General features: G+C 46.6%; 1 protein-coding gene across 2 annotated transcripts in view; it reads left to right on the plus strand.

Moving 5' to 3' along the window:
- The window catches only part of CFAP46 (cilia and flagella associated protein 46), a 351,236-nt gene that overhangs the window by 318,184 nt on the left and 10,002 nt on the right, over positions 1-23,050 (plus strand). For both annotated transcript variants that reach the window (XM_088476936.1, XM_088476935.1), the window contains 3 exons: positions 13,710-13,822; positions 18,392-18,473; positions 21,188-21,324. In XM_088476936.1, coding sequence (XP_088333062.1) covers positions 13,710-13,822; positions 18,392-18,473; positions 21,188-21,324 — 332 coding nt within the window. The remainder of the gene's footprint in view (positions 1-13,709; positions 13,823-18,391; positions 18,474-21,187; positions 21,325-23,050) is intronic.

Consider the following 23,050-nt stretch of genomic DNA (forward strand, 5'->3'; position numbering starts at 1 on the left):
TGAGATTGCGGCTCTGGTATTCTAAGCTCCAGCATCCCCTTTGCTTGGATATTGACCACATCCCGGCTGCAAAGCCTTATACCGGGATAGTGTTTTTCTTATACGTGTTTTTGTTCAAAGTGTAATTGGCTTTTTATATGTACCTTAATATGGAGTTAGACCATAGTTAAACAGCAGGAAAACAGAAGGAGAACATTCTACCAGACATCTCTGCCTCGTTACCAAACTGCTGAGAGTTAGGTGACCCTCCACCTGCTTTCTGCATATATATGGGGCACTCCTCCTGTGCTCCCTGCTTGTACATTGCAAGGAGTTACCACTTTGCTTACTGCACAAATTGATTGTTTCTACTTCAGGGTCCATAGGGTATCCACAGGATACCTTGGGGTATAGGTGTGACGTCAGTCGCAGGGCACCAAAGAGTTAAGCTTTCAGCCTCCCAGGATGCACTAGGTCCCCCTCCTATACCCCGCCCCCGGGCCAAGACACCTCAGTTTAGTTTGGTGCCCGGCCGGAGTCGGGTGCACCTGTTGGAGTGGGGGCTAGAAGAGCCCCTGAAGCTTATTCTTCATGCAGCTGTGGCTGCACAACTGGATGTACAGCATGGACAGTCAGTCCTGACGTCCATGCTGTCTTCCCTACACCCCGCCGGTACCAGAACGCCGGTACTGATCCGGGGATGCTGGTGGGCGTCTGGGGTCACAGCTAGCGGTGACCCCAGATGCTCCGGACCATGGCCGGATTCAAGGGGGACAGAGGTAAGCAGCGGGGTCCCGCGGTGGGTCCCCGCTGATCACATGGTCCTAAGTCCCCAGGCAGGGGGCTCCCTGGGGACTGGCTGCAGCGTGGAGCCAGGCGACCAACCTGCGCTTCCACTACCCCCTGGGACAGCGGACCGCAGCAGAGCGGTAGCGCTGCGGCGTCCCAGGGGTTAAATGCATGCCAGGGGAGCGCGCCTTCCCTGTCTCACAGCCGGCGCCTCCCCCGCTGCACACAGGCGCCTCCCCCGCTGCCTCCCCCTCTCTGCATGCTGCCGACTGGTCCTGTGGCAGCGCTCCTCCCCCAGGCCAGCCTCCTCTCTGCTCCTCGGCGGCCATCTTCTCCAGAACGCATGGTGAACGCTGCTGGAAGCGCTGGACGGAAGCATCGTGGTCTGGGTCCCCCCGCATACCTCTCCTCCGCTGTGGCTCAGGTCTGTGTATGCAGCGCTGTGTCCTACCAGGCCCTGTGTCTGTGTAGTTGAGTGATCAGCGCTGTTAGTGCAGGAATTGTTATTTCTCTGCATTGTATGTGACTGTGCTAGCGCTGCTGCCTGTAATCTTTTCTTCATCTAAACTGTCAGCTTTATTACTGTCCCTGTTCTTTCTGCTAAAGCCCGTGCGGTGCTGCAGGGTGGTCTCTCGCCTATTTAATACTTAATTGGTGAGAGAGGTCACATACGTGGTGCCATCATGTCTGAAAGTGATTTTCCCCTCCGGCTACAGTGTACCACGTGCAAAGTACCGTTAGCGGAGGGGGAGGGTAGCGCGGAGGGCCTTTGCCGGCAGTGTTTGTCCATGGCGCGGCCTATTACGGTTACAGCACCGGTACAGGAGCCGCCCTGGGCTTGTTTCGCTCAGGCGTTAACAGCTTTAGTGGGCCAGTTAGCTCCGCAGCCCGCGTTTACTCCGATGGGTTTGTCCCAGCAGTCTGTGGTGTCGTCACCCATGCAGGGGTTCCCACGACAATTGGTGGTACCCCACAGTCTCCCTATTTCCCCGCTCCCGGGTTCTCAGGAGCCAGCGTGGGTTAACTCCCTGACGAGTTCTGTACAGCACTTGTCGGATGTGTTGCAAGGGGAGTCTGTGATGCGGTCTCATAAAAGGCCGGTGGCGTCTCTGTCCGCTCCTTATGAGGATGACGAAGGGACGTCTGATGATGGGGAGATTCTAGATCCTTACGATCAGGAACCTCTCCATACTAAGGACGCTGATGCTAAGTCCAAAGTATATATTCCTGGACTTATTCGGGCGGTCCGCACAGCCTTGGTGATTGAGGACGAAGTTCCCCCAGCGGCTAAATCTAAGTATGCCTTTTTCAAAGATGTGAAGGGCGATGCCACAGTCTTTCCTCTTTCGGGTCAGTTGGTGGACCATTTAGAGGAGGCGTGGAAACAACCTGGCAAAAGATACCAGCCGCAGAGACGCCTGGCGGTGGCTTATCCGTTCAGGGATAATTATTTTGCGAAGTGGGAATCCCCTCCACAGGTGGATTCTCACGTGACCCGTCTTGTCCGTAGTGCCACATTGCCGATGCCATCCATGTCCTCCCTTAAGGATGCTACGGACCGCAAGGTAGAAATCTGCCTGAAGTCCGCTTATTCCCTTGCAGGGGGGGCAGCACGGCCGGCTATGGCCATTTGCTGGGTTGCCAGAGCGATGGAGCGCTGGGCGGATTCATTAGAGGCTTCTTTTGAATCCGACTGTCCGGCCGATCAGGCGGAGTTGATTGGCAATCTCCGTGATTCGGCCACCTACATCAACGAGGCGGCTCTAGACATTAGTACTCTGGTGTCTAGAATTTCTTCAGCAGCGGTAGCTGCTCGTCGCACCTTGTGGCTGCGATCCTGGAAGGCGGACGCAGATTCCAAGAAAGGTCTGGAAGCGTTGCCGTTTACCGGAGAAGTTCTCTTCGGTCCGGATCTGGATAAGATTGTGGCCACGCTGGCGGCAGCCAAATCTGCCTGTCTCCCGTCGGCCGCTGCTCCTTCTGGTTCGGGACCATCGTCCTTTCGGTCATCTAGGGCCCAGGGCAGGCCCAAACCACAGTCGTTTCCTCGACAGGCTGGCCCTAAGAAATCGGTTAAGCCCCGGAAGCAGGCATGGAGTACCAGACGTCCGGCCCCCAAGCCAGATGACAAGCCTGCGGCCTGACGGTCCGGGCCTCCCTTTGGGGGATCCCAGGGTGGGAGGCCGCCTGCTACAGTTCGCCCAGTGTTGGTCGACCACTACGACAGACACTTGGGTTCTGGAGGTGGTTTCTCATGGATACGCCCTCTCCTTCCGGCACAGACCCCCGGCTCGCTTCTTCACCACGGGTCTCCCATCAGACCGGAACAAGGCTACGGAGCTGCGGAAGGTATTGCACACTATGCTCCAGGCTGGAGTTATAGTGGCGGTTCCATTCTCCCAGAGGGGCCAGGGTTTCTATTCAAATCTATTTTTGGTACAGAAACCCAATGGGTCATATCGTCCGATTCTCAACCTCAAAGCACTCAACAAGTCTTTGCGGGTCCCGAAGTTTCGGATGGAGACCCTACGGTCCATCATTCTGGCGCTGGAACCTGGGGACTACTTGGTGTCATTGGACATACAGGACGCTTACCTGCATGTCCCTATTCTTTGGCGCCATCAACAGTTCCTCAGGTTCGCAATCAGCAGCGACCACTTCCAGTTTAGGGCGTTACCTTTTGGCCTGGCAACAGCACCACGTGTTTTCACCAAGGTAATGGCGGTCATGGCGGCTTCTCTGCGGCTGCAGGGAGTCCGCATGTTGCCGTATTTGGACGACCTGTTATTGGTGGCAGGATCTCCAGAGCTCCTGTTACGCCACTTGGACCTGACCATTGCACTGCTGCAACGGCACGGCTGGCTAATCAACTGGCAGAAGTCCACTCTAATCCCGTCTCGGAGGATTCTGCATCTTGGAGCCTTATTGGACTCGGGACAGCAAAGGATCTTCGTGACGGAGGACAAGATCTCTGCTTTACAGTCAAGGGTGCGCAGTTGTCTGCACAGCCGCCGGGTGTCCTTACACTCGGCGATGAGGTTACTGGGCTCCATGGTGTCGGTGTTCGACATGGTGGAATACGCCCAGTTTCACTCCAGACCTCTGCAGCACCTGATCCTGTCCAAGTGGAACGGGCTGACTCAGTCTCTGAAGTCCCAGACGATTGTGCTCACCCAGGAGGTTCGCATGTCCCTTACGTGGTGGTTACAGACGACCCACCTCAACAAGGGACGTCCGTTCTGGGTTCCAAATTGGGTCCTGTTGACAACGGACGCCAGTCTTCGGGGCTGGGGAGCAGTTTCGGGTCCACACTTGTTCCAGGGCAGGTGGACGCCGACAGAAGCGGAGCTTCCAATAAATATCTTGGAACTCCGTGCGGTCTTCAATGCTCTCCAGCAGGCACAGCGGTTTCTCCAGGGTCGCCCGGTGCAGGTCCAGTCGGACAACGCTACCACCGTGGCCTACATAAACAGGCAAGGAGGAACTCGCAGTCGGGCGGCTCTCGTAGAGGTCTCTCGGATCCTGGTTTGGGCGGAGCGCAATCTTCCGGCCATATCAGCGGTCTTCATCCCGGGAGTGCTCAATTGGGAGGCGGACTTTCTAAGTCGCCAGGACGTTCATCCGGGGGAATGGTCCCTGCACCCGGACGTTTTTCAACTACTGGTGGACAGGTGGGGTCTTCCAGAAATCGACCTCATGGCGTCCCGGCACAACAACAAGTTGCCGGTGTACGGGTCTCGCACAAGAGACGAAGGGGCGTCTCTGGTGGATGCTCTGTCCGTCCGGTGGACGTTCCGGTTCGCATACCTGTTCCCTCCGGTCTCCCTTCTTCCACGGGTAATCCGGAAATTCAAACAGGAAGGAGGGACGCTCCTGTTGATAGCTCCCGCGTGGCCCAGACGGCACTGGTTCTCAGACCTTCAGGGTCTGTCCGTGGACATTCCTCTGCGGTTGCCGCTACGACCGGACCTTCTGTCTCAGGGTCCTTGCCTTCACCCGGACCTGACTCGGCTGTCTTTGACGGCGTGGCTGTTGAGACGGCCATGCTGAGGTCCCGGGGGTTTTCCAGCTCTGTGGTGCGTACCATGTTGCGAGCTCGGAAACCGTCTTCCGCGAGGATATACCATCGCGTGTGGCATACGTTCTTCCAGTGGTGTCGACCGAGAGGTTATGCACCGCGGGAGTTTCGTCTGTCTCGGATTCTCGCCTTCCTGCAAGCGGGACTAGATCATGGGCTTCGCCTTGCTTCTTTGAAGGTACAGGTTTCGGCCCTATCTGTCTGGTTTCACCGTAGGATTGCTACAATCCCGGATGTGCGCACCTTTATGCAGGGTGTTCTCCGCATTCAGCCGCCCTTTGTTCCACCTGTGGCGCCTTGGGATTTGGCTGTGGTCCTGAGGGCTCTCCAAGGACCGCCGTTTGAACCACTGGGCTCAGTGGATCTTAAATGGCTAACAGCTAAGACTGTTTTCCTTCTGGCCATTGCTTCGGCCAGACGTGTTTCTGAGTTAGGGGCTCTTTCTTGTAGACCCCCTTTCTTGGTTTTTTATGGGAACAGGGCAGTGCTCCGCACTCGGCCCGAGTTTCTTCCCAAAGTTGTTTCCCAGTTTCATATTAACGAGGAAATAGTTGTTCCGGCCTTTAACTCACCGGGTCTTTCCGTGGGTGAGGCCTCTTTGGATGTTGTGCGGGCCTTAAGGACTTATGTTGACCGCACTTCTTCGTTTAGGAAGTCGGACGCTTTGTTTGTCCTCTTTGGCTTCCGTAAAAAGGGTTGGCCTGCTTCAAAGCAAACTTTGGCAGCCTGGATCCGTATGGCTATTTCTGAAGCTTATCTTCATGAAGGCCTACCGGTCCCTCCTTCTCTGAAGGCTCATTCCACTAGGTCTGTGGGTCCTTCGTGGGCAGCTCGACGTGGTGCCTCGGCAGTTCAGATCTGCAAGGCTGCTACGTGGTCTTCTGTCCATACCTTCGTGAGGTATTACAGGTTTGACACCTTCGCCTCTCAGGATGCTTCCTTCGGGCGGCGGATTCTCCTTTCTGCACAGGAGCGTCCCCACCCTTAAAGGATACTGCTTTGGGACATCCCCAAGGTATCCTGTGGATACCCTATGGACCCTGAAGTAGAAAATACGAGATATGGTAAGAACTTACCCTTGTTATCTCTATTTCTACGAAGTCCATAGGGTTCCACAGGACTCCCGCCCTGTCGCACCTGTGCTGCAGATGGGCTTTGCTCTGGTCACCGGTTTTCCGTCTCCCTCTGGTGAGAATGTGATTCTTGTATGTGTCCAGATCTTTGTTCTCTCTCTTCCTTCTCCTCCTCCGGCCTATGGCTTGGTAACTAACTGAGGTGTCTTGGCCCGGGGGCGGGGTATAGGAGGGGGACCTAGTGCATCCTGGGAGGCTGAAAGCTTAACTCTTTGGTGCCCTGCGACTGACGTCACACCTATACCCCAAGGTATCCTGTGGAACCCTATGGACTTCGTAGAAATAGAGATAACAAGGGTAAGTTCTTACCATATCTCATATTTTTTAGGTGTTTTTATACATCTCTGACTACATCATTCCTGTGCCAATTTATTTTTCCCCTTATACCTTTGAAATTCCTTCATTCATTACCATTGCTTTCTATCGTAGCTTTACTTCTATGCAATTTTAACATTGTTTATTTGAGCATTTTATTCCTCCACCCATAACATCTGCCGATTATTCATCTTTATTTTACACTGTTGAAGTTGTGCTTATATATTTACCAGCACTATTCTTTTATCTGCATTTTTTATATTTTTACTGCACTGTTTCAATATTATACGGTCTCCATTGCTACTTCCTTTTATCCTCCCCCTATTTCCCTTATCCACACCATGTCCCTCGTTTTTTCAACTCCCTTCCCCTCACTTAGCAGCTACACAATCCTTTCCATTGACCACTTGTTCCCACCTCTATGCTCCTCCTCCCCCTGTCTCCCCTCCTCTGGTACCCTCCCACATCTCATCTGTTCCTCCATTTTCAAATGCCATTCTCCCACCATGGTCTTACTACTCCACCACTATGTATAATGTGGTATTGTGCAAGGGCAAAAAAAGAGAAAATTCCTTTTTGGGGCACTCTTGTGTTGAAACTAATATATAGGTTAGAAGAGTGCCCCAAAAAGGAATTTTCTCTTTTTTTGCCCTTGCAAAATACCACATTAAATATACAAGTATATTCATTCCAGGGAGCACCACCAATACTTTATTATTAACATGGACATGAACCCAGAATAATAATTCTTACAGTTGGTTAAATAAATAACACATTTCATAATCACTATTCCTGTGCAGGATCTGATTTCCCATTCCACTTATTCCCTTTATTACTCCACCACTATGCCCTGCACCCTCCCTTCTCTCCCAGTCACCTCTCCTCACCTCCATTCGCATCAGACTAAACTCTCTTTTTGCCCACCACCTCCGGAGCCCACACCATCCCTACACTTTCTTCATCTCAGTACTCCAAATCAATTTCACCTCCACGCTACAGCAACCCTGATTATCTTGTTAACATCTCTCCCCTTAACTCTGTTCCTCTTTCATGTGACCTCTGGAATGCCAGATCTGTCTGTGATAAACTGATCCTCATCCATGACCTTTTCATTTCCAACACCCTGAATCTCCAAGCCATTACCGAATCCTGGATTTCCCCTTCAGACACCACTTCTCCTGCTGCACTCTCCTCTGGTGGCTTCATGTTCTCTCACACCCTCCTCCCAGGGTGTAGGCATGGTGGTGATGTACCACTCCTTCTGACCTCCTGATGTTCCTATTAACTAATTGGGTTTTATTTACTAAAGTGCCCACAGCAACCAATCCCGATTCTACTTAACATTTATCTAGCACCTTCTAGAAGATAATAAGTAGAATCTTTAGTAAATATACCCCATACCCTGAGAACGTCTGTTATTCTCTACATTTGAGGTTCATAAAATTTGGCTTTTCCAACCGTTTATTCTTTTCGTTCGTGCTATTTGTCTCTTCCAACCTGTTCACCTTTGAGTAGCTGTCATTTATCATCCCTTTGGCCCTGTCTAAAAATTCCTTGACAACTTTGCATTCTGTCTCCCCAATTTCCTCTCTTCAGACCTTCCCTCCCTCATCTTAGGTGACTTCAATATCCCCATTGATGTCACTCTGACCCCTTTGCCTCTAAACTCCTTACCTTCACATCATCGTTTGGTCTCTCTCAATGGACCTCCTCACACTCCCATGTGAGTGACACTCACTTCATCTGGTCTTCATCATTGTGATATCTATGATTTTACCAGTTCCACATTCCCTCTCTCTGATCATCTTTTTTTTAAACTTATCCCACACTCCTCCACCTCTGCCTCCTCCCTAAGCTACCATCAACAAGCCTTGAAGCTATTGACACTATCAATTCTTATCATCCCTGCTCAGCTCACTTCTCTACCCCATTGTCTAGCTCTCCTGCCCTGACCAAGCTGTTTCTCTATACAATGTCTCCCTTTCTAGACTCTGCTTCTCTGGTGGTCACTATTCATCTACACAGGTTCACTTCTCAACCTTAGCATTCCAAATGCACCAGATACTTGCAAAAATATTCACAAACTGCTGAGCAATGGTGGAAATTGTGCTCCAATGCAGGTTTCATTTCAGGCTTATGCTTTTGACCTACAGTTCTGCCCTTTCCTTCTCTAAAGTCTTATTTCAAAATTCTTATCTCCTCCCAGTCCTCCAACCCCCATAATTTCTTAACTACATTCAACTTCCTCCTCTGTCATCCCTGCCTCTCCTTCCCTCCTCACTCTCTGCCCTTTATTTTGCCACCCACTTCACATCCAAAATTGAATCCATCTATCAGAACATCACATCCCACCAGACTCTCGTCATCCCATGCTCTCTTCTCCCAGCCTGCCTCTCCCCATCTGCCCTATCTATTTTACCTACTCTTACTACCTTCTTCCCAGTATCTGGATATGCTTGTTCCCATCTTGCTAATTTTTGCAATCTTTCACTCTCAGCAGGCACTGTCCCCTCTTCATTCAAGCATGTCCTTGTCTCCCCCATTCTTATAAAACCCACCCTTGATACAGACACTCTCGCTAATTACCACCCGGATTGTCTACAACCACCTTACCACCTTTCTATCGTCCCTCTCTCCACTTGACCCTTTTTAGTCTGACTTTCATCCTCTCCACTCCACAGAAACTGTCCTCACTACAGTCAGCAATGACCTTTCTTGCTGCCAAATACAAGGGCCACTACTCTGTTCATTCTCTTTGACCTCTCTGCTGCTTTTGGCACTATAGATCACCCTAGCCTCCTGAAAATCCTTCACTCCCTCAATCTGCTTGATACCGACCACTCCTGGTTGTCATCCTTCCTCTCTGACCATTACTTCCCTGTCTCCTCTCATGCCTCCACTTCTCCTCCATGTCCACTACCAGTAGATGTCTCCCAGGTTCTGTTCGTGGACCTCTTTTATTCTCCTTTTACATTTCCTCATTATGTGAATTCATCAATTCTTTTTGCCTTTAAATATCATCTCCATGCTGACACTCAGATCTAACTTGCCTCCCCTGACCTTTTTCTCCTCTCTCCTCACTCCAGCTGTCTGTCTGTTGTTTCCTCCTGGATGTCCCAGCCCTTTTTTAAACTGAAGATGTCTAAGGCTTAGCTAATCTTCACACCCTCCTGAATAACTTCACTTCCTCAATATCATGAACTCTTGACAGCAGCACCATCTCTTCAAGCCCACAAGTCTTGGAGTTATCATTGACTCCTCTTTCTCCTTCAAACCACACATTCAGTTCCTTTCACTGTCCTGCTGTTTCCATATCAGAAATATTTGGAGAATCAGACCTTTTCTCACACTGGAATCAATTAAGCCTCTCATCCACTCACTGGTCATGTCTAGACTGGACTTCTGTAACCTCCTCTTATCTGGCCTCCCTCTCTCCACTCCAATCTGTCCTCAATGCTGCTGCTTGTCTTGTCATTCTCTCCAAACGTACTACATCTGCCTCTCCCTCCTACAAACCCTACACTAGCTCCCCTTCCTCTTCAGAACCCAATTCAAACTTCTTTACACTCACTTACAAAACCCTCAACCAATCCTCTCCTATTTACATCTCTGACCCCATCTCCCTTCATCCTGCCCACCTACTTCACTCCACAAATGAACGCTGCCTCTCCTCCTAACTGATTACTTCCTCCCACTCCTGCCTCCAAGATTTTGGCCGTGCTGCTCCCTACCACTGGAACTCTCTCCATATCCCTATCAGGCCACCGCACTACAAAACTTGAAATGGGCTCTCAAGACCCACTTCTTTATCAAAACAGTCCAGCTCTCATTCTAACCCACCACTACATGTTCCTCGCTCGCTGTCTCTCCCCTCGGTGTCACCCCTGTCTGTCTCCTCCTCCCCTTTAGATTAGATTGTAAGCTTTCACAAGCAGGACCCTCTTCCCTATTGTGATTTTCTTCCCCTCACTTATACCATCATCTCTACACTACCCACAAAGTCGCCTAACCTTTGGGTTTGACCGTTCACTGATGATTTAGGTCTTATAACTGCTGATACAGCAATGTTTATAAACCTTGTCCTTATTCTACAATATTTTCTACTATATTTTTTCTTTTTTGTGTGCAGTTCCTGTTTATGTACGTCATAAGGCGCTGCGGACCCCTTGTGGCGCCATATAAATAAAAGATTATAATAATATACAAAAGATATTTTGATAAAGCTTATATTTCTTTTTAGTTTATTTTTTAGATAAAGTATATATATTTATAACGTCACTGTAGTCTCTGAGTCTGAAGTTACTGATAAAAGGACTTTACCTTACCCTCTGTGTATGTATCTATATGTAAAGTTTGATGCATTTTGCAGTACAGTATTTCTAAGACAGGTCCCACAATAGCATAGCGATGAGACTTTATAGTGTTAGTAGTAAATGTACAAGCTGCATTACCCCATTTTTACACAATATAATGTAATGAAGTGCCATATACACAAGACAGAATAGTGTCTTCCCAGTGTTTTAATATTTACCATATAAAAGTGGAGATGTACTAAGCTCTGGAAAGTGATAAATTGAAAAGTGATAAACTACCAGCCACTCAGCTCCTGTCATGTTACAGGCTGCATTTGAAAAATGACAGTTAGGATCTTATTGGTTGGTAGTTTATCACTTTTCAATTTATGACTTTCCAGAGTTTAGTATATCTGCCACAAAATGTTATGGAATGCAACCCAGGACCGGCCCTGAACATAGGCCATATAGATGAAGCCTAAATCGCCATTATGCCATGGGGGCTCCCAACAGCATGAACACAATGATTGGTGGTGGGATTGGTTTCACTATAATGGGCACCAGCTAAAATCTTGCCTAGGGCACCAAATTGGTCAGGGCTGGCTCTGTACAAACCTCTCAACATCCATTGTTTACTGCTTTAGAAATCAAATAGGTAATTTTTACTGCATTAGTCAAAATTACAATTGTGAAATAAGAATTTTTTAATAGATGTCCACAACTTGACATGATGTAGCAGTGACGCTAACATATGAAGTACTGTAGGGGTAAATACGCTAACAGTCTATCATAGCATGTAGCTAGTGCTGCTGGTGTCATTACCACATATTTTCCAGTTATCTGTACCTGCAAAAGATACTGTACGCCTCCTAAAGACCATATCTAAGCATGTGTACAAGTCTCATTAGGTTGCATCTGTCTGGTGTACTGTATGCTACACTTCCGTGCACACTCCCTTATTGTACTGAACTTATGCTCCCCTGTGCGGCCACCAGGTTAAGATAAACTTATACAGTGCCGTAACTAAGGGTGTGCGAGCAGAGCCACCGCACAGACTCCCATGAGAAGCAACACCACTGCCCAAAGGTCCCTGCATCTGGCTAGCAGGATATATGGAACAGCACCCTGCAGCCAGAATCTCTGCTGAAGTGCCGCCCGGAGCATCTTTAGGACACTGCAGATGTGTACACCGCTGCCCTTACAGCCCCCCGGACCATCTGTACACTGCTGCCGTTCCCAGAGATAGTGGTCCTGCCCCCTCCACATGACGTCATGCGCTCAGGGGACATGGCCGCCACAGAGCGCCGGGGCACCCAGTTACGGCCCTGCAATCATATATAGGTACACATGTGCTCTACGGAAATTACTACATTTATACCACAGATATTGACGTACTATGTAAAACGAAAAAGTATTGCTGGCCACATGCGGATTAATATCATCGCTGGAGAAACCCTCATAACACATTAATAATAAATCTAGAAATACTTGTACCTAGTGTCACGGTCCTGCTGCTCGACCCTCCAGATACGCCAATCTGAGAATCGCTGCCTGTGACTTCTACAGGTTACCTCAGCACATGTGGTTAACTAAACTCGGTAACTGCCACCAGCAAAGAGAAACTTTAGTGTTGAAATAGAGGGTAAGCCTTTGCTCTTACCTGCCATACAATTAAGCACACTAAGTAAAAATAAGTAACCTGAGCCATATGAGGCCTTGGGTCATAAAAACACAGATCCAGAACTAGAATTAATGTTTAATTCAAGAATATCTTCAAAAGCTTATTTACAAAATGTTACAAAGAATATAATCATGTTAAAAGAAAACACATAGTTTACTTACATTTTTCAATACTAAAATAAAATAATAAATTGGTGAAACAAACCATTCAATTTTATTGAATGGTTTTGGGATGAGGCCATCCCAATGACGAATTCTGGAACATCTGTATCCTTCAATAGCCTCAAGCAGAATGAACAACAAACTAGGGTTGAATCACCTACTTATGCCTGCTTCCAGGCATGCCCCTCACCCCCCTCCCTGGGTGATTTTAACCCTTGTCAGCTCAGAGTGGATTGTCCAGCTGGCTGAAGCCTCAGGGACTTGCGGCCACTTGAGCAGGGGTTGTTTAATTATACCTTCAGCTCTCTGTGAAGTTTGGGAACCTGGGTTTAGGACAATAAACATGCCCACTGATTAGGTGAGGGAATATACACATCTGTAGACTGAATGTCTCTCGGTATAAACAACCAGTCTTTGAGATCTGACCCTACACAGAACACAGCGCTCTTAATTACTGTTTATCAAGGGTCTGGCCAGATGTCCTGTAATTTCCACGGACATTTTTCTTATATGCCATATACAATTGGACATATTTATGGCTGATGCAGGAAAACAGAACTTCCTATAACCTCTCTTGCCCCAAGAGGAGTCCAGAGGAGTTTTGTCACCTATCCACATACAAAGGATGCTACATACTAATTTACAAGGGAAAGTTAAATGTTTATACCAACACAAAATTGTGTGCAGTTATGCCCATGCTAATGTGAAATCAGCTTTTCCGCTATACCTAGACCTACAAAATGTATGTGCAAAATGACATGTTAGTGATTCCTCATCCTGCTACCCACCTCTTCACAATACATAGAGAAGAACAAAAGTGCTGAGACTATAATGTGCATTAAGATGCTCATTTACAGGTGTACCCCAAAAAACTTGACTATCACTTTACTGTTCCTGCCATATGTAGAATGTCAGTACTGCAGTGTATAAGATGGGAGTGAGAGTGTCACTGTCTGTCTTACAGCCATGTAGAATGGGAAACCCTGACGATCACTACACTGTTCCTGCCTTATGTAGAATGTTAGTAATGCAGTGTATATAGTGAGAGTGTCACTGTCTGTCTTACAGCTATGTAGAATAGGAAACGCTGACGATCACTACACTGTTCCTGCCATATGTAGAATGTTAGTAATGCAGTGTATATAGTGAGAGTGTCACTGTCTGTCTTACAGCCATGTAGAATAGGAAACGCTGACTATCACTACACTGTTCCTGCCATACTGTATGTAGAATGTTAGTAATGCAGTGTATATAGTGAGAGTGTCACTGTCTGTCTTACAGCCATGCAGAATGGGAAACCCTGATGACTGACTGCAGTGCATTTATTTTCTATGGGACTGAGAGGCTCTTGGCTCATATACTCTTAGACAAATTTGTTGCTATGGATTTTACAGGTGAGCATATGAAATAAAAATCATAATTACTGTGTTAAACTGTGCTATAAATTAAAAGGTAACTAGTGTAATCAACACCAGCCAGCTGTAACATATTGAGGAGATTTGCTTTGTTGTCAACAACAAGATACTTAGAAATTATGTACAAAATAATTTGTGTAGAAAGGTAATATAAATGGTAATTACAGTAGGTGGCCGATGCAAATGGGTTCTTTACTTTTACTGTGTTACTGTTGTGTGTTTGTAGCTCTTCTACTGTTCATTCGGTCTTCCCCTGTTCCTCTAATGTGGGGACTCTCTTGCCTGTTGCATATGCATATATGAGCCAAAACATGTACAGATGTCTCCACATACAGTACTGTGCAAAAGTTTTAGGCAGTTGTGGAAAAATGCTGCAAAGTAAGTCTGCTTTCAAAAATAGAAGTGCTAAAAGTTTTCTTCTTCCTATATAGGGGACACAGGCTTTATGCTGGGGTATAGGTTGGTGGGTTGGAGTTCGGGCACCACATGGTTAAATCTGTTGAGCACAGCACAGACTCCCCCCGCCCCCAGCCACAGGCACCTCAGTTTAATGTTGGTGCCAGCAGCGGGCACACCGTGGAAGCTGTGCTGCAGCTTCACTGGTATTACTTGTTTTTTATTTTTGCTAATTTATAGGACGCCCACGTTGGTGCTCCATCACCCAAGCGACCGTGGCGCTGCTGAAAGGGTCAGTGTCCTCGGCTGCTGCTCTGGCCATGGCAGGGAGCAGCAGGCACAGAGAGGACAAGGTAAGGCGGCTCCCTGCTTTACACCGCTAGCATGATGGAGTGGGAATCCACCTGGGGGTCACCAGCGTGGGAGGTTGGCTTCTTCTTTTTTCAGAAATCTGGAAGGCGACCACGGAGGATGCCTGGGTAAGAGGTGTGGTCTCCCAGGGGTACACGTTGACCTTTCAGGAGCATCCTTCGACCCAGTTTTTTCCACAGGTCCCTTTGGATCGGTAAAAAGCAGAAGCTTTTAGAGAGTCCATTCGCTCACTTCTGGCCTGCAGGGTCATTGTTCCGGTTGCCAAGTCCCAGTGGGGCACGTGCTTCTATACCAATATGTTTCTGGTCCAGAAGCCGAATAGGTCTTTCCGACCGATTCTTAACCTGAAGTCTCTCAACAGATACATGAGAATTCCAAAGTTCCAAAAGGAATCACTTTGCTCCATTATTCTAGCCATGGAGCCGGGGGACTTGTTGGCCTCCTTAGACATTCAGGATGCCTATTTGGATGTTCCCATCCATCTCCGTCATCAGCGGTTCCTCAGATTTGTGGTCCAAGAGGATCATGCTTTGCCTTTTGGACTTTCCACGGCTCCTCTGGTCTTCGTGAAGATCATGGTGGTCATGGTGGCTCATCTTCGGAGCAATGGAATATGATTTTTTTTCCTATTGGACAACTTGCTTCTCCTGGCCCAGTCCCCAAACATTGTAATCGTACAGTCGTTCCTCATCCTGTAATGTGCTTACACTGAACGATATGTTGTTCAGTGCAGGCACCCTCCCTCATCCCCGAACATGCACAATCTGTCGTTATCGGCAGATTGACCTGCATGATCAGACGACGATTGATGTCGAAAACAACCAGCGGGAGCACGCATCGCTGGTCGTTTTCGACATTGAACTGCATCATTACTGAACGATTACAATGTCACTGTAATCGTCTAGTAGATACGCACCTTAAGGTTGTTTCTAGGTTCCACAGCAATCAACAGATTGCGGTTCCCTCTTTCCAGGTTCCGGAAAATGTGTCTTATTCACACCGTGATGCGAATAGATAGCACAAGCAGCTTTTGCTGATTAAAGTAATATTTTGAAGGCAAAGGTTGGTCACACCAAATATTGATTTGATTTAGATTTATCTTCTGTTCATTTACTTAGCATTTTGTTAATTCATAAAAATAAACTTTTAACACTTCTATTTTTGAAAGCATTCTTACTTTGCAGCATTGTTTCCACACCAGCCTAAAAGTTTTGCACAGTACTGTACATCTTAGCTCTGTGCGCTTCAAGTCATGTTAAATATAACTTGTGAGCGCCACACAACTCAGTAGCGGTGAGCATCTTTTCGCAATACTTTTTACCTTCAAATGTATCTTATCGCAAAGCGATGCAAATAGGACATACAAGCGGCTTCTGCTGATTAAAATGGTATGCGGCATGTCTATATTCTGTGTGTGACTGCATGAGAAATAGTACGTTACATTGTCATCGGCTATGACACAGTAACGTAGCGTTTCGCATGCAGATGCAGCCGCAGTAGCACACAGAATATAGGCATGCCGCATAATGTTTAATCAGCAGCAGTTGCTTGTGCGTCCTATTCACATAGCTTTGTGAATAAGATGCATTAGAAAGTTATAAATTGCATGAGAAGACACTTGGCGCTACTGAGTCACACCACGGCATGGCGCGACTAGAAGGGATGTTTAATGCGCAAGGAAGTAAGATGCCTGTGGGCACATCTGTATGAACTGTATATGGCACACAGTGGATAATACAAAGCCCTTCCCTGGTGTACATCGGACTGTACGAGGACTGAGACGCCCACTGTGAGCGTCTGTAGATGCTGTAACACCGCCTGCTGCGTCTTTAGATACCACTATCGGTTGCACCAAGGAAACTTGCACCAACCCTATGGCAGGTGCAGATTTTCCATCTGAGTATGGCCTCCTACTGTATGTGTATGATTGAGCTTCTGTGTACGCAACAACTTCAGACACACGCCCATAAGATGGTCCATCTCTGTGCGTCTGTTCAGCCACCTCCCAGTCACCCTCCAGGAACGCCCAGCACTTTTCTAAGACATTTCTTTTATTGTGCCTCTCAATTGCATCAGCCCCTTTCTGTGCACACTGTGTACGCATGCGCCTTTGTGTGCACACTGTGTAACGCATGCACCTTTGTGAGCACACTGTGTAACACATGCGCCTTTATGTGCACACTGTGTAACGCATGCTCCTTTGTGTGCACACTGTGTAGCGCATGCGCCTTTATGTGCACACTGTGTAACGCATGCTCCTTTGTGTGCACACTGTGTAACGCATGCACCTTTGTGCGCACACTGTGTAACGCATGCGCCTTTGTGCGCACACTGTGTAACGCATGCGCCTTTATATGCACACTGTGTAATGCATGTGCCTTTGTGCGCACACTGTGTAACGCATGCGCCTTTATATGCACACTGTGTAATGCATGCGCCTTTATATGCACACTGTGTAACGCATGCGCCTGTATATGCACACTGTGTAACGCATGCTCCTTTGTGTGCACACTGTGTAACGCATGCTCCTTTGTGTGCACACTGTGTAACGCATGCGCCTTTGTGTGCACACTGTGTAACGCATGCGCCTTTGTGTGCACACTGTGTACTGCATGCTCCTTTGTGTGCACACTGTGTAACGTATGCGCCTTTGTGTGCACACTGTGTAACGCATGCTCCTTTGTGTGCACACTGTGTAACGCATGCGCCTTTGTGTGCACACTGTGTAACGCATGCTCCTTTGTGTGCACACTGTGTAACGTACGCTCCTTTGTGTGCACGCTGTGTAACGCACGCGCCTTTGTGAGCACACTGTGTAACGCATGTGCCTTTGTGTGCACGCTGTGTAACGCATGCGCCTTTGTGTGCACGCTGTGTAACGCATGCGCCTATGTGAGCACACTGTGTAACGCATGCTCCTTTGTGTGCACACTGTAACGCACGCGCCTTTGTGAGCACACTGTGTAACGCACGCGCCTTTGTGTGCACACTGTGTAACGCATGCGCCTATGTGAGCACACTGTGTAACGTATGCTCCTTTGTGTGCACACTGTGTAACGCATGCTCCTTTGTGTGCACACTGTGTAACGCATGCTCCTTTGTGTGCACACTGTGTAACGCATGCTCCTTTGTGTGCACACTGTGTAACGCATGCTCCTTTGTGTGCACACTGTGTAACGCATGCTCCTTTGTGTGCACACTGTGTAACGCATGCGCCTTTGTGTGCACACTGTGTAACGCATGCGCCTTTGTGTGCACACTGTGTAACGCATGCGCCTTTGTGTGCACACTGTGTACTGCATGCTCCTTTGTGTGCACACTGTGTAACGTATGCGCCTTTGTGTGCACACTGTGTAACGCATGCTCCTTTGTGTGCACACTGTGTAACGCATGCGCCTTTGTGTGCACACTGTGTAACGCATGCGCCTTTAGGAATTTTCATGCATGCGCAGTAGCAAAAATCGCTCAACTACGTGAACATCGGTGCTGCGTGTGGCAATGACTTCGGCCCTTTATGTCACACAATTGCCATATTTATATTGCTTTCAGAGTCATCAGGTAAGACTCCCACTTGGACTTTCTGCAGGAAGTTAGTAATTCAGAATTTCAATAAAAAAATCCAAAGGTTTTAGCACTTGAAATGTTAACTATACAACTTATATCCTTCTAGTTAGCAGAAGGTGATTGGGAATATGGTTTAAAGGACAATTTACTTATTGTTTAATATCTGAAAAGGAAAAATAATAACCAAACATTGCTGTAAATGCCAATCTGTTTCAGAATGCCAGCTGGTGATCCTTCTAGATCAGGTGCGGACGAGTCATAGTTTTTCAAGACAATCAACAATTGATGTACAAAGAAGGTAAAAATAATGGAAATTTGCTATTGTCACTTAGGGCCAATACAATTACCAACGAGCTGCCACTAGAAAGGCTTCCAGCAGCTTCATAGATACGCATCTTGCTCATTGAGTATATTTGCTGTTCTATACAAAGGAATTGTTTTATTATTTTACTTTGTTACTGTGGTGTGTTTGTAGCTTTTTGTTCTGTTGCTTAGAGTATATACAAAAACATATCAACAAAGGGACCTATTTGGTGTAGCAGCGCACTTACCACCTGTAATTAAATTGTACCCATGTAAATGGGCAATGTACCTTGTACCATTGAAATCCTCAACCTGCTAGAAAGCTTGGCCTTTTGTCCACTATAATACAGAGGGCCCGATTCAGCTTTGGGAATAGAGAGAGAATTAGCACTTAACTGTGAACCTGGACAAACCATGTTGCAATACAAGGGGTGTAAATACATTTTTTTTTTTTTTTGCATGTAGTGTAAATACTGGCTGCTTTTGTATGTAGCCCGCAAATACTGCACAGCTTTATTATTACACTGCACTTTAGATGTCAGTTTGGACGCCTCCCTCCCAAATCTAAATCTCTCTGCACATTGTAAATCTGCCCCACCTGCAGTGCTGCCTGGTTTCCCCAAGATGATCAGTTAAGTGCTAAATCTCACTCTATTTCCAAAGCTGAATCAGGACCAGAGACCACAAGCGGGGAACACCAGCTTTCATCTCTTTGCGTAAGGCAGTTGGAATGTGCATGTGGGTCTTTTTTTATTTATTTATTTTTTTTCTCATTTGGACTTCAACATACAAAGAACAAAGTTTTTTAATTTAACCCCTCTCTTCTTTTCAACATTTTTATTCACTGCTAGTTGCTGTAAGACAGAACCTTTTTGATATTTATCCATCATTGAGAGAACCAATCTCCAGGATAACTGTTGTTTTTATTATAGTATAAAGAAAATATTGTTTTTACCGAACATTACTGGATGGACATTCTCTCTCTTTCATAACTCATTTAGTGAGTAATGAAGTCCACCAATCACCATTTAGTAAAGACAAAAACAAAAGTTTCTCCATGGGATTTATGTAATACTAAAATTTAACCTATATTACATTAAGGGTTCACTCTCCCAAAGGTATTTACTACCTAAGTCAGGATTAGCTAAACCTTTTTTTTTTTCCATTTGACTGCTGTGGGCTTATTTGAGAGGCTCCTATATATCCTTGGCTGTAGTCCTTGGTAGTCCTCCATTGGTGCCAACCCAACCGTCTCTCCACTTTGCTTGTATAACTCAGTCCGTAATAGAGACGCACTGTAATGTGGAAGCTATTTCATCTGACAGTGGTGTCCTCACCACTTTAGTAGAATGGACAAGCCTGGAGTACTACTTATATGCCACTGGCAGGTACTTTATTGCAAGAGCCATATTCCTGTATACTGGATGCTTTTCTCAGTTTCCTTTCAATGTGTGTCTGTGTCAGTGCGTATGTCTGTATCCAATGTTTGTTTGTTGCATGGGGGATTCTGGGAACACACAAAGTTAAGGGTGCCCTGCATGTATAATTTTTACTGGGCCTCACAATTTCTGATGGCTGCCCTGGATGTCTGATAACAAAGTACTTCTACCTGCAGCAGGAAAGGGTAAGGATACATCTGAAGTGGGAAGATAATGCTGTCGTCTACAAAAAAGTAGAGAATAACGGATGTGCTTCAAGTGAGCATTTTTAAATATCATACCGCCCCAAATGTCCCACTTTGGGCACAACAGTCCCGCTTTTCGGGGACTGTCCTACCCATGGGCTATAGTGTCCTGAAGGAGTTGGGTGGAGCACTATTACACCGCTGCTCGGCATAATGCGGGGAGAGCCTGGGGGTACACACCCAGAGTAGGGATGTGCAGGCTCGGATAGGTTCGAGTTTGCACGCTGAATTCGGATTTTTCCCTCCAAAAATCGGGTCTCAGAAAGAGGCAAAACTTCAACTTTCATGGACAAACATCATCATTCCTGGACAAAAGTCCATGGAAGATGATGTTTGTCCATTGAAGATGAAGTTTTGCCTCTTTCTGAGACCTGATTTTTGGAGGGAAAAATCTGAACTCGGCGTGCAAACTCGAACCTATCCGAGCCTGCACATCCCTAACCCAGAGTGATGGAAACGGCAGAGCCGAGCATACACAGATATGGACGTGCCAGGAGGCTTTCCAGCAAGGCCATGTCCCCTGTACCCAAATATAATCTCCCATATGTTGGAAAGTATTTTGTGTTGCTGTCAGATAATGTACTGAAAACTGTACAGAAAGCTGTTCTTTTTCTTATAAGCTGGAAAGCTACTATGTCAATGAACTCTCCATTGACAGTTATATCTATAGCTCAGGTTTCAGCTCCAACCACCCAATTTATAATATTTCGATTGGCTGAAACATGCACTAACCATATAGTCAGAAAGTGGGCGGAGCTCACAGCTTACCCTTTCAATGGACGTCTTATCAGTGCCAATTGCAGCAGTGTGGTCATCCCCTCTCATCATTACTAAAATGTGCTGCATTGTAGCTTAGAATAATTTCAGTGTCCTCTAATATGGGGTTGTAAGACGTTAGGTTTGTAAAGGGATTTACTGTGTCTCATTTTGAATTAGTTCTGCATATTTCTGTTTTTCATTTTTTTAACCACAATCAGGAGTATTTATATGCTTCTATAACCACTTTTTATGGTTGCATTGTTAAGGAAATCGTGCTTGTTCTTGGAGAGACCAGTGGAAACAGCCCTCCTGCTAAGTGTGACAGGTGTCCGCTGTATAATGCTGAATCAGTGGAACACTAGCTTAGAGCAAAATGCTAAAAGACTGGACTTCATTTCAGAATGTAAGTAAGGGCGTAATAAGCTCAGTGTCACTATTGTTGTCTATATAATAACATATTGTTGCCTAGTTACTACTGAAGTACACGTACAGATGTGTCCTCCTACATCTATCCTCAATACACCACGTGGCACGATATGCTTGGCGTGAGTTAGTCCTGGCTAGCGCCAGGGGTATTTTTGGACGAAAATGCATCTAGGACACATCAAGAGACTGTGCTGATTAAGGATATGTGACGCTTTTGTATATCTGTGTGCGACTGGGTCTGTATATGAAGTACAACAGAACTTGGTGTGGAGGAAATCTGCGGCCGCTGCATCGTAGCAGTTCCTATACAGAGTCAGACTCCGTCGCACAGAGATATACAAGTTTCGCATATCAAATGAATCAGCGCAGTCTCATGGTATGTCCTAGACGCATCACATTGTGACTAAGAGAGGGACTCATTGGGGCGAGACTCTGTAGCTCCGAGCGTCTTCTCGTGTGACTCTTTCCCTTAAAATGCATCTTATTCACAGAGTGATGCACAGACAGATTAAGCTTATGCTGAGTACAATGATATGTGGCAAGCCTATATTCTATGTGCGGCTGCAGGTGTATCTGCATGCGAAACATTACGTTACAGTGTCACAGATACGCAGACGCGCCCGCAGTCGCACACAGTATATAGGCATGCCGCATATCCTATTCCATTCGCTCAAGTTGCATTTTGAGGGAGAACTTATGAAAAGACACTCAGCGCTTCCAAATCGCATAGCGCTCACGCATTATATGTAACGCGGCTTGTAGCGCACGCAGGATTGATGTATGTCGACACTTCTGTATTTATTTGCATTTCTACCAAATTACAGAAAATGTAACAAGTTACTGTATGTTTCAAACGATATAACACACTGGCCAGCCCCCTCCCCCCACAAAGAGAGGGCAAATAAGTGCCATATATAGAAGACCATGAAACAATGCTGCCACCATTACTATCCGATGCTTCCTCACCTAACACTGCTCTATACAGTGCATTGCCACCACAAGATACAGCTGTGTCCCCAGATGAGATTCACTCATGGGAGACCTCATTCATTAGGCCACTGCATGTATTGAAAACATAGAACCACCATAGGTTAGTAGTAGAGGAGGAACAGGGAGTTATCCTACGGTGCAGACAAGGTAATCTGGTACTCGCTAATTTTTTAGAAATTTAAAAAGATTTATTCTTGATTTATTTTTTTACACTATAACAGTTCCGGTGCGTTTTATACACGAGAGTGCCTCATGGTCCAAAAAACGTGATAGTTACATGGTGTGATTCTCATATACGGATGTTCTTTCCTTACATAATAAGTACTAGCTTGCAGGGCAGACTGATGATGGTTCAGGAAAGCAAATTCAGCACGTTTTTCTAAACTATATTAGTAGAACATGTACATGGCAGCGAATCCAATATTTCCTTTCATTAGTCTGACCGCACTGAACAGCTAAAAGCAGATATCTGATTGGTTGCTATGTGTTATGGCTCTGCTGTCAGTGCACATTTCAACATGTTATGAGATGCTCACCAATTACTAGTTTTTACCTTTTACAGTAGGAAATCACAAAAACTCTGTTTGGACAGATCTGCAGACATCTTACTATATAAATGGGCACATCCTTATATAGAGAGTAAGCTTTATAGGGTAGAGACTTCAGAAGCTGTTGCAAATTTGAACACAAGTCTGTTTTGCAGATCTTTCATG

Source organism: Taudactylus pleione, unplaced genomic scaffold (genome assembly GCF_031769625.1).
Source record: "Taudactylus pleione unplaced genomic scaffold, aTauple2 ptg000198l, whole genome shotgun sequence".
NCBI classification, from domain to species: domain Eukaryota; kingdom Metazoa; phylum Chordata; class Amphibia; order Anura; family Myobatrachidae; genus Taudactylus; species Taudactylus pleione.